General features: G+C 46.6%; 1 protein-coding gene across 5 annotated transcripts in view; it reads right to left on the bottom strand.

Moving 5' to 3' along the window:
* LOC139111831 (F-box/LRR-repeat protein 20) overlaps positions 1–12,289 on the bottom strand; it is a 43,940-nt gene that overhangs the window by 4,696 nt on the left and 26,955 nt on the right. Inside the window, exons 1-8 of one of the 5 annotated variants that reach the window (XM_070672368.1) lie at positions 11,033–11,200; positions 2,997–3,251; positions 2,620–2,687; positions 2,061–2,190; positions 1,410–1,871; positions 715–906; positions 541–642; positions 206–421 (exon numbers count right to left, since the gene is read on the bottom strand). In XM_070672368.1, coding sequence (XP_070528469.1) covers positions 206–421; positions 541–642; positions 715–906; positions 1,410–1,871; positions 2,061–2,190; positions 2,620–2,687; positions 2,997–3,251; positions 11,033–11,062 — 1,455 coding nt within the window. In that variant the 5' untranslated portion in view covers positions 11,063–11,200. Of the gene's footprint in view, positions 1–205; positions 422–540; positions 643–714; positions 907–1,409; positions 1,976–2,060; positions 2,191–2,619; positions 2,688–2,996; positions 3,252–11,032; positions 11,201–12,289 lie in introns of those variants that run through there. The other 4 variants (XM_070672372.1, XM_070672369.1, XM_070672371.1 and 1 more) reach the window with 4 other exon arrangements.

The raw sequence follows: 12,289 nt of genomic DNA, 5'->3' as shown, positions 1-12,289 counted from the left end.
TTATGTTCAGTAGCCGGACGTAGTGTTGTAATTGCAAGATATTTTTTTTTTTTTTTTTTTTTTTTTTTTTTTTTTTTGCAGAATGAGCGTAATACGGTTACGCACACGATACGAGCTAAATATAACGCTCCGCGGGAAACGCGGCCGGATCCCCTTTTCCGCACAACGTATGAACGTCAAAGAATAGTTTAAAATAGGACAATACTCTGAGTTTACGTATGCCCTCTCTGGTAATGTGTAGGCAGTCGTAAAGTTCGATACGCTCGAGATTGTGACAGGCCTGCATCAGGTGGTTCAGACCGTTGTCCGAGATGTTCGGGCAGTTGTCCAGCTCTAAGACGGCTAGGTGTTCTGCCGCACACGGCGACAGCGCGATTTGTCGGAGGCCCTCGTCTGTGATTAACTCACAATGCGAAAGACTCTGTGTTCGAAAATAACAAACAAAAGTTACCTCATAGAAACACGCATTGCAATTTAGAAACCCGTAAGCCGAATGTTGTAAGACGTCGTCTAATCGCTGTACATGAAATCGCTACTCACTAGTTTCTCCAATCTCGGGCAACCCATCGCCAGGTGAGTGAGGGTGGCGTCGGTGATTAAAAGGCACTCTTCCAAATCCATTTTCTCGAGCAGTTTGCAATTCTGAAAGTCGAAAGTTAAAATAGTTTCGCGGCTCGGCCATTTACAATTCGCTCGATTTGCCTAAAAACTCACTCTCGCGAGGGCCTGAAAACCCGTATCCGTGAAATGGGTGCACGCGACGCACTCGAGTACATTGAGAAGTGGACAGTGTTGTGCCAGGCTAATCAACGTCGCGTCTGTTAAATTGGGGCAATTCGACAGGCAAACGTAATGCAGCCGTGGACACCGTTCGCTAAGTTCTCTGACTCCATCGTCCGTTATATTCTGCAACAAAGAATTCCGAAGTGAATTTTATTTTATTACTAACGTATTAATAATGCCTAAGATATACTTTAAATTACAGAAACAACCTCTAATGCGTAAAACACTTACTGTATTTTATAAAAAATAATTGTAGTATTGTACGAGATTTGTTGCCAACAAAATATATAATTTTTTATTATTATTTAATACTACAATCAGATTTTCTTTCTGACTTTAATATGTTTCAATTTCTCTTGAGATACACGTCTTCAACGTCTTTAAACACGAACACGTGCTACTGAATCAAATTGCAAATATTATTGCGCACCAAGCTTCCTTGGTATAAAGAGAAAAAAAAAATTTATTTCAACCATGCAATCAAATCTTATCTCCTTGAGAAATGCAGAGGCGATATCTCGTCGACAACAAATCCATCGTGCGACAACTGCTACGTCTGAAGTGCGCGGAAACATTATTTTTCTTTGCATAATGCGCTGATTTTGGAAAGTCAATAAGATAAGTACCCTGCACTCGTGCAGATTAATCGCTTCGAGATTAGGACAGTAGCGCGCTAAGCACATCACGGCCTTATCCGTGAGCTGGCGACAGCCCTTGCTCAGGAAACTGCGGAGTTCCGGGCAGCCCTTGGCGAGCGCGTCGACCCCGTTGTCGGTGAGCAGCTCACACCACGAGAGATTGATGTGAGTGAGCAGCGGGCAGCCGGCTGCGAGATCCTTTAGGGACATGTCCGTTATCTCCGGACAAGAATCCAGATTCAGCCGCTGGAGCTTGGGGCAATGACTGCTGAGGGCCGCGCATGTCGCATCCGAGATCCTCTTGCACTGGCTTAAATTGAGCTCCTCGATATTAGGACACGACTGAGCTAAAGTGCGCATCGAGTTGTTGCCGATGCTCTGACATCCCTTGAGTGAGAGCTGCCTGAGAAATCCGCCACAGCGCCTCGAGATATTTTCTATTACTGGTCCCTGCGCACAAACAGCGGCCCCGTTAATTACTAATCTACTTTTTTTTATTTCTAAGTGCGCGAAGGATATACAAAATGCCCCAAACAACATATCATTCCTGAAAACTATAAGTAAAAAATTAGAATTAAAAATAAAAAGTCGTATATAATTTTATAAAACTGTATAAAAAAAATTATATATTTTTTTTACCTCCACGTCTCGTTGAAAATCGAAGAGATCGATCCTCTGCCAATTGGACCCATCGAGTGCCAACACGTTCCAGGCTTTGCTTACTTGGGCACAACGGCATAGCGATACGACATCGAGGTATGAAAAAATTCTGTCAATCACAAAGATACGTTAGAGTGATTCGTCATGTTATCACGTCCCGCGGTTGCTTAACACCTTGCGAGCGCGAGGGAAACAATATGGATTTAAGTTTTTCACGCGGCGTGACGAAGTGCCTACTCTTGCACGAACCGTATCTATTTCGTAGAAAAAAAAAGGAAAAAAAAAGAAAAAAAAAAGAAAAAGTTTAAAGAGCTAAGTACCCGATTGAATAAATTTCAAGTATAAACACGGCGAATTTGTATTAGATAAAAGCGTTCAAAGATTAGAATTATTTCGGCATTATCAATGTACAAAGGGAGTGTCCGGGAATTCCCGTTTCTCGAGCACCAAAACCGAGTCTCGTCGCGACGGGCAGACGTTCCCAACCGTGTTAAGCCGGCAGGACGGCAAAATGCCGCAGGCAAATATGCGCCGGTACCTGAGTAGCAATTCTTTTGGCAGTTTCTTGTTAATCTGCGCCTCGTCATCGTGAAACACCCATGTTAGCTGCAATGGAAAGACAGGTGATTAAATACGGCGATGCCGAGCACGGCGTGAGCCAGGTCGCGCTCGCGTTTATCGCTCGCGTTATCACTCGCGGAGAGGAGCTGGACAATTCGTCTCCATTGTACGCACGTGGTGGCGGGGACGGATAAAGGAGGAAGAGAGGAGGGTAGAGAGAGTAAAGAGAGACCGAGAGACTGAGCGCAAGATATATGCTTTTCATAGCGGGAGCATCAAAGAAACGCGGGAAGGAGCCGCGTGGTAAAGCTCTAGCGTCGGCATGCCCGGACAGAGTTCTCTAGATTGACTAACCTGCATGTAGGATTGCTTCATGGTAGTGACAGGGTTGTGAGTATGCGTTTGCGTGTAATAACCGCCCTGATGATGATAATGTTGTTGATGATGATGATGTTGATGATAATGGTGATGATAGGATGGATGCTGCTGCTTCCACCATTGTCCACCGGTACCGCCGCCTCCTTTTTCCGTCTCCTCGATCGCCAGTACCCCTTGTCCGACCCCTTGGCCCCCTCCGCCCACTCCTAACTGTTGGAGGTTTACTTTTTTCTAAAAAAAAAATCCCAGTACGTGTCATCTGCGTCCCGCTGACACCGCGACGTATCGCGACCTTCGAACTGCCGTCTCGTTTACGCTCGGCAATCGAAAGATTTCGCGCGTGAGAATGAGCCGGATTAATAATTCCGCAGCCAAGCCGTTCGTAATTTATTCCCCGAACCTTGTCAGTTATGAAATTTTTATTCCTGTCGCTTGGAGATTTTTCTTTTAATTTCCAATTTACGTTCCATCTTGGAACTCATCTGCTATAATGTACCGAACTTCGTCGTTCCAGTTTTCCTTATTCATTCACCTTCGCTTCGAATAATTCGTGCACCTGCTAAATTGTGGCAATGCCTACGACCTCGGCGCGTTACAGATACACGACTTCCTTTCGCCGTGTACTAATCGCCTATTAATGACTCATCGCCGATCCCGGTGTGAACAATAGCGCATGCAAAGTCGGAATTCAAATGATTGCGTTATTTTGATTGGAAAGTGATACAACTATTAATTCTCAATTAAACGCCGCCGTGTCCGAGCTAAAGCGATTGCATCAACATATGCACACATTCGCACGTGGTTAATGCACACAAAAATGTATTATAAAAAGTTGTAAAAAAAAAGAATAATAATAAAAAAAATCTAAATGTCATATTTTTCTGCGCGACTTGGACCGGTAGGTATCTCCGGAATAATTTTTTTTTTTTTTTTCAAGGCCAATAAGCGGATACTCTTCGCGTTGCAAGCTACATCAAACGAATTCGCGATCTCATATCCTTTATTAATTAGCGAACGCTTTCTGTTCGAGTACACGTGTTCAATTTTCATCGAAAAGCTGTTTACGAGACACGAGAGGGTTTTCCCATCGACCCTGCGTCCGAAGTGATTCTTTTTCCTTTAGCTTCGCTCAGCTCCGCGTCTCGTTGCATTTTCAACGAGGAAAGCTCGCACGCGAAATGCTTGATTATCAGGAAGTTAATAAAAGCGAAAACAAGCACCAGAGAACGACGGCATGCGGAAGACCACGGCGGAGTCCGCGAGACATTTTTGACCACAAGTTATTTCGCGTTATATCCCAAGCAAAAGTTATGCAAATATAATTTATACGAAACAACTTTATAATATTTGCAAAATAATTTTAATATTTATTCCAGCTTTCATTTATAGAACTTCAGAACTCGACAATATTTTTATTTACTTGCATCAAAAAAAAGAAAAAAAAAATTGATAAGTATCGCCGATCAATAACGTGTGTCGTAAATATTTTTCAAGCGAAGTCGCGTCGGAGAAAAAAAAAAAAAGAAACAAATTATGTTAAATGTACAACAGAATTATACGAATAATAAATACTCGTTGCAGATCTCTTTCAATCTTTCAATCGATAAGCGATAGATACCAGCATCAAACTTATTAATAGACCATCAGCCGATGATAAATTAATAAGAATCTCCGTTTTCCCTGAATTTTTAATCGTCAAATTTTTCCAATGAACTCCGTTCAGTGATGGGTTCGGCAATAAGCCATGTGCATATTAGACACGCGAAAGGAGTTGGAGGTTACAGGATGAGTGGCGTTAAACGCGCGATTGATAAAGGAATCTCGCGAGCTCTACCATTTGCGTTAAAAATGATCGATTCGTCCGCGAATTTTCGGCGTTTAGTATTCGCGTGCGAGAAGCCGATTTCGCTCCGGCCGCGAAATTGGGATACGTCCATTTCGTCACTGTGCACGCCCTTGAAACAAAGGCTGGCTTTTATCAATAACAGCCGTATGCATGGATCGCAAAGGCGGCTCTTGAAACTTCCATGCCTTATCGCACTAAGTAATGCACGCGCCGTATAAAATTATACAGGATAACGAGATCGGCGGGCATCGATACGGCGGAGGATACGCTATTGCGTTTCGGCCTTAAACTGTAAAACGCGAGCGAAGTCTCGTGAATAATTACGACTCGTACATATAATCTGGAATAGTTGACGGTGCGCGAGCGAAATAACCAAAATAACCGGCGCAAAAGATCCGGTCTCTATTTTATATTCGAGAACGTATTGTAATTCGGAGTGGCTATATTTTCTCCCTGTTTCCATCCAAGCGAATTTTGTTTCGCGCGCGGAGTCAGAAATAGCTGGAGAACCTTTCAATTCTCGCGGAGCAAGATTTAATTTAAACAGTAAGAATTATTACGTATGAATATAAATTTATATACGTACTCGGTCGACCAATTTTAACAACCCTACGCGACGATCGGTATCGCCGGCCTGAAAATATATATATTACGCGCGTATCGCGAAAGACAAATTAGATACGACGATAAACCGATTGGTACGTACCCGAGATTAGACTGCCTTTGTGTTCGCGAAAGTGTAAACAAGTTAAGACGACACGTGCATCGTCTTGAACGGCTGTTATCGTAACCGCGAATTTTCCTGCTGAAGGCTGAAGCGCATTTGCAAGTCCTAACGAGCGCGGCGGTGTAACGACTATTATTTCTCAACTTTGGAACTCGCGATCTGCGCCGGCATGCAATTCGCGTTTCGCTCGAAACGACCGTCGTCTTTCGCCGATACGTCGAGTTCTCCTTTTGGCCGGCGCCGCTTGTTTCTCCGATTCCGCTTAATGCGTTACGCGGAGGAGAGATTCAAGACCTAACCGCGGGCGGTCTGAAAAGCGGCAAAATAAGCGGTCATCGATTCGGCATTCGCCTTAAATACACCGCCAGCCGCCACCGCCGTTGCCGTGTAACGAAACATATGCGCCGGGTGCTGAAACGCGGAAGACAAATAGCGCCGGGGGATCGCCCGTAAACAAAGTGCGCAAATCGCGAGCGACACGACGGCGACGTCGGGGGAGGAGGACCCCCGCGCGACGCCGACGGTATCCATCGATACGATTGCCTCCTATTATTCCTTATCTCTATCAGGGAGACCCGCGGGGCGGGCGGTATCACGGCCGCGGAAGATCAATGCGGTCGTCAAGAATCTCCGCGACGGGGAAAAAAAGAAGCAAGGACGGCGCAATAAAGGAAACTGATAACGGCTTAAAAAAAAAAAAAAATCTCGCGTTTAAAGCTCTATTTAATTATAACCAGGTTAAAATCCTCCAATTACATTCCTACAGTAAAAAAAAATTGCGGAAGGAAATGTCACTTTATTCGATATAATTTTATTTCGACGGTTGTTTAAAATGCGCTCTGGATTCTTTCTTTGTTATCGTTTTCTTTTTTTTTTTATCACTTTTATTATTTTTATCAAGCAAGTAAACACCGTCGCAGACAATGGCCATTGAAAATTATTCCAAGATGATCCCACAGCTACGCGATACCGTAATAATGGTTAATATAAAATTTTCCCCGTGTCGTGGATCTTGGCACACGGATTTCCGGCGGGTAGCATCATTCCGCGTACGCGGCCGAATGTCGCGCGCGTCCCGCAATTTCTAATCACGATGTCTATCAGCGGACGCCACGCAATTCTTTCGAAATCCCGTTTGACCGATCCACCTTCGCCCGTACATCGCACGGTTATTGAATTTTATCCAATTCCCCCACACAGATTGCTCGATTAGAATCGAAGACGTAACGCGATTTCGGGAGAAAATTGATATCTAATTGCGCCGATCGGAAAGCGCATCCCCTTTCGGAACGGTCCCGGGCTTCTCGTTGCGGGATAAGCTGCGGAATTTCAGGTGCGACGAAACTATGCGAACTATCCGACGAAAAGTTAGTGACGCATCGAAAGGAATAGCGCTACGATGAAATAGTTGCCCGTGCGGAAATGCCCCGACGAAATTTGAGATCTCGCCGTTGTATAGCGGAAATCGATCGCAATTGTTAAAAATAAATTATTGGACCGATCCTTACTTAAGTCCGCGTAATATGTGCGTTCGTACATCGCGTACACACACGTGGCGTCGGTACCACGCGAAAGCGTTAATATTTTAGACTCCCAGCTGTAGTCTCGCGACTAGAGCTTTATGAAAATATATCGCATTGAGAATCGCGAGCTATCTACATAAAATAATAAATCTGCAGCAGTTGACGTTCGCAAAACTGACCCGCATACGCACATACCCGCGCATTTCTTTTCAACGAAATGTTAAATAAATCGAATGGAAATCCTGCGAGCCGATTTCTCGGCGTATTAAAACAAGCGATGAGGATGAATAAAAAAAAAGAAAAAAAAAAAATGGAAAGGCGAGTGTTTGCGGAGCTCTCGAGATGATAATAGATTCGAGGCGAGACGCAACGAAACGTACAGACAAATACACAACCGTTCGTGCGACCTCCATCGCGGTGGTATCGTTGATATGCCGTTACGGCTCCTTGCCCTCGCGAAAAATCGCATCGCCCGTCACGAGGAAGCGCACCGGCGAGGTGCTCGTGCAGGTTTATCTCAGAAAGTACTCAAACGTATCTATCTATAAAGTCCATTGGCTAATAATAAGTCACGATAAAAACATTGCGAATAACTTGAATAATAATAGAAAATACTCTCGAGAGAATTGGCACTTGTCCCGACTCGTCTACAATGGCCAACAGTAATTTGTAGTGGATTGAGAAATTGTCAAAAGTTATTTCACTCTAAACAGACGACTGACACTCGAGATACTTTGAGGTAGAACAAGGCAATAAAAAAAAAAAAGATTAATAAGAAGTTTGCCATGTTTGCGTGAACAGCTGATCGAGAGGCGCCAAGAATTTGGACCGCGGATCGTAACGTGCCTCTCGTGCGTTATATTTAAGTTTTTTTTTTTTCTTTTCTTTTTCTTTTCCTCCGGGCAAAGTAAGAGAGAACGAGACCTCGGCACGCGAAATCTCGGGATGCACCGGCGTGTCGACGGCCGAGAAGATCGTTCGTGACGAGCGATACGCGCCGATGCATTCACGCGCGCATCCTCTTCTTTGCGAAGAAAATTTTATACTAAAAGCTGCTACAAAATTGAAATAGGATCACCTTGCAAACCTTTGGAACTACAAGTTTAAATGCTGTAGCAAACAATAGCACGGCGCAGATTGTACGAATAAGAGCATAGTAATTTAATGTAATCAAATTGTAATCAAAAGTTATTATAAGTTTTTACAAGTTCGTACGTTCTTCTTTTTTCTTTTTAAATCCGTACAGAAGCTCGCGGAATCGCGTGTTACGAGAAAATTATATTGCGAACGATACATTTCGACGATCATCGACGAACGACGGATCATCGTCCGAGTATCGGATACTCGTAGAAGTAACCGCGGCAGACGGCGCGAATCTCTCGAGGGAGATCTACGACTCCAAGTGGCTCGATCGCTCTCGAGATGGAAAAATTGATCTTAGAGGAAGCTGCATCGTTTCGCAGGGTGAAACTTAAAAGGCGATCTTTTCGACTCGACAACGTTTTAATCCGCGACTCGGGAGCTCGATCGGCGACGTAGCGTGCTCGAAAGTTGAACGAGTCACGAAAAATAATGACCTCCTGCGATACTCTTAGCTCGAGGAAAATTCTCTCTGAAACTCGCATAGAGTAACGTTACGTGTGTCCATTTTTCTGCCAATTCTAGAGCGCCGTTTGCGGATCTGTTTCTTTTAACCACGCTCCGTACAATTTTCCGCAAATTTGATCCTCTTTTCCCTCACAAAGCCCGAACCGGGGGGTTTTGTTTCGTGTACAAAACGCACGGCGGAATGCAGTTAAAAAGAGTCGCATCAGGCGTTGAAAGCGTAAAAGGAGATCGGCGGAGAAGCGTCTCGCCGAGAGAAAAAAGCGGATGGGAAAAGGAGACGAAGACCCGCCGGCGAATCGAGCCGCGGGAAAGAAAAAGGGGGAAATCTGATTGCCATCGATTAGGGATTTAGTCGATTCAATCTCGCGGTCTGGCGCGCTTCAAAGACCGAGATGCAAATCCCCGCGCGCCAAGCATTTTCATACTTTAATTATTTATCGCGCCTTTGCGAAGACGCGCGCGCGCGCGGCCTTGCGGTCCACGCTAACAACCATCCGCGATTAACGACTCGTGAATGAAGTAATAAAAATAACGGATCGCGAAAACAGATTTACGTACCGCGGAGGCCCGCAATAACGCGGCCGAGGAGTCGCGCTGGGCGATCGAAAGGCTGGGAAACAGCGCGGAAACAATCGGGTATTTGTCGGAGGCGCTTCTTTAACGAAAAATAATAACGTCTATTGTGCCCAGCCGCGTATGCACGCGACCGCGCGCATTTCTTTTCGCGACACGGGGAAACGCGAACGTTGCGACGACGCACGTAAGCGGCTCGGTTACTATACTCTTAAAAACAGAGTCAAACGTTTCGTTGAAACGTGAATGATCTCCGTACCACCGAAGGATATACGTTTCTCACCGCGGTGAAATTAATTTTCACGCGACACTCCGACGGGGCAATTATATAAAACGCGGCGATAAACCGCGGCGACGCGATATTCATGCCGCCTGAGTATTCGACTCGATAAAGTCCCCGCGTTATCAACGTGCCCGAATTATCTAATCCAAACGGCGAGATAGGGAAGCGGGCCGCAATAAAAGAAACGCGGCTTCGTTTACGCTACGCCGATGTTGTTAAACATGCGAGCGTGATTTCTAATCGCGAACACGTAACTTTCCAGATACGTGACGAGAGAAATTTGTCAAAGCGAGTTCAGCGGGCAGATAAATTAATTTAAAATGAGAGAAATACACGTCTACGAGTGCGTGCGTGCGTGCACGTACGGATACACGCGCGGGCGCGCTCGCTTGGCGACCGTCGTTCGATCAAAAGGACAGCGAGGTGCGATGCCACGGAGAAACGCGGTTCATTCACAGCTTCTTCGCTTATCGCAGGCGCACGTTTCCGAGAGCACGCGCCTGCTTGTTTACCGCTCGTCGACGATACGCGCGCGCCTGCCGCCGCGACGACGACAACGGCGTCGAAGGGAGCGACGTCCGAGGAAGGCGTCGCGAGCAACAACGAGCTCATTGACATTCTACTGCGCGAACGTCGCCGTCGTCGTCGGGGCTCGCGTGCGCTAGAGAGAGAGAGACTTTTGCGCGTCGTCGTAGCTGCTCGAACGCTGCCGGAGCGAAGAACAAAGAGGATAGCAGCTAGAGCACGGGGAAGGGGAGGGAAGGGGGAGGCGTGCATTTAACAACGAGAACGCACCGCTGGCGACGTAGCCACCGCTGGCGACCGCGAAAGCGAGAGAAAGAGAGAGATGGCGAGAGGGCGAGTGCAGAAAAGAGAAAGAGAGAGGGTAAAGGGGAGGGAGAGGTGGAGCGCGAAAAAGAGAGAAGTGAAGAAAGACAGATAGAAAGAAAGAAAGAAAGGAAGAACGGAAGGAAAGACAGGACAAAGAACGGAGCTGGCTGGCTGGCTGACTAAGCTGGCTGGCCAGCTAGGCCAAGCTCGCGCGATCGCATCGGTCAGGTCGATGAGGATGTGTGCGCGAAAAAGGTCGCACGGAAAAGCTCCTAGAATGACAGCGTGTTGCCAGCCAGGCAGAGCCAGCGAGTCAGCCAGCCAAGCCAGGCACAATAACGAGAGAATGCCCTGGCGCATGACGCCTTCACTGTCGTCGTCCTTGTCGTAGGTCGCAATCGTTGTCTTGGTCACGATGGGGACGCGAAACGGTGGCGACGAGGATGCCCGCGGTGGCCGCCACGGTTCGCGGCGGCCAGGGGAGCGAATCAGCTGTTCGCCTCGGCAATGACAACATTGAACACGCACGACCCCCCCGGACTGTGTGGCAGCACTTCGACGCGCGTTTCCGCGGCCGCGTTTACGGGCCGCGGGCAGCCCGTCGGTACGACGTGGACTTACCTCGAGCCTGGTGCGCCCGGAGTGTATCATCCTTTTGCGTCGCGTTATTTTGCAAAACTTCCGGGAGTACCCGCACGGTGCAGTCGCGAAAAAAAAAAACCGTCGCGCGGCTGAGCGAGTCGCTACGCTTCGCGAGAGAAATGGCCGAGTCTACTGAATGCTCGACGTGCAATCGCGAGGGGGGACGGACGAGCACTGGACGGTGCGCCGCCGCTTTCCGTCGGCGCCGGCGGCGCGGGCGCCGTCTATTGGCCGCAACCGGCCGACTTGACAACAGCGAGGCCAACCGGCGCCTCTGCAGCCATTGTTTACACGCTTCCCATTGGATCGTTATTTTTGTGAGAGAGTGGCGACGACGACGACGACGGCGATGGTGCACTTGACGTGCAACGGCGCGAGAGAGGCGCGACTCTCGCGCTCTGAAAACAAGAGAGACCCGTCTGAGCGCGCGCACGCGCCCGCGTCGACGACGTGCTTCCGCGTACCCTACAGGTAACGCTGTTACCAACGAAGGATTTCGCACCCGCCTGTTACCAAGCGCACGACGTCCCAAATAAACGCGCGCGGAGTTAAGATCGGCGCGTGTTGCTAGGTCTCCCTTTAACGCGCGCCGCGGCCAGAGAACGCGCGGTCGGGAAATAGCCCCGTTGACCTGGATTCAATTATGACTCGACCGAAATATTTAATTTACCAACGGACAGCGGGGTCAGGACGACCCGGCGCGGTCTCGATCACTCGAGCGAGCGTCGCGCGACAATTAAGCTAATTATTCTAATTATCCTGACGTCTGTGTTATGTTTTCATCGCGCGGCAAATGCGAAAGAAACAGAAGTATAGAAAAATTTAAACGATCGAACAGCAAGAAGTATAGCTCGCTTTGTTATTATAATGAATGATATCACTTCTATCGCAATGAGAAAATTGCGTGATGTAATCAATGATGATCAATTGGATAGGCATTTTACTATTCGTTGTTTGTTGCATGTAACACCCAGCTTTGAAACGCACTTTGTCGCAAAAAAAATTGCTCGAACAAAGAACGTATGGTTTTTTTTTTAAATCAGCAAAATATAATCGATATACTTCAGATAATTAATTTTTAAAAAAATTAATTACGTAAAAAGATGTACTTAAATCTCTGCAAAAACAAAATCTAACTGCGCGTTAGAATGATTATATCATCAAAAAAGAAATTTTATCAAAATTTTTGCTGATAAAAAAAAAAGTTTTTACAAGCGTTTTAAGATAATTATCTTT

This window comes from Cardiocondyla obscurior, linkage group LG25, assembly GCF_019399895.1.
Source record: "Cardiocondyla obscurior isolate alpha-2009 linkage group LG25, Cobs3.1, whole genome shotgun sequence".
NCBI classification, from domain to species: domain Eukaryota; kingdom Metazoa; phylum Arthropoda; class Insecta; order Hymenoptera; family Formicidae; genus Cardiocondyla; species Cardiocondyla obscurior.
This window is presented reverse-complemented; position numbering and strand designations above follow the sequence as displayed.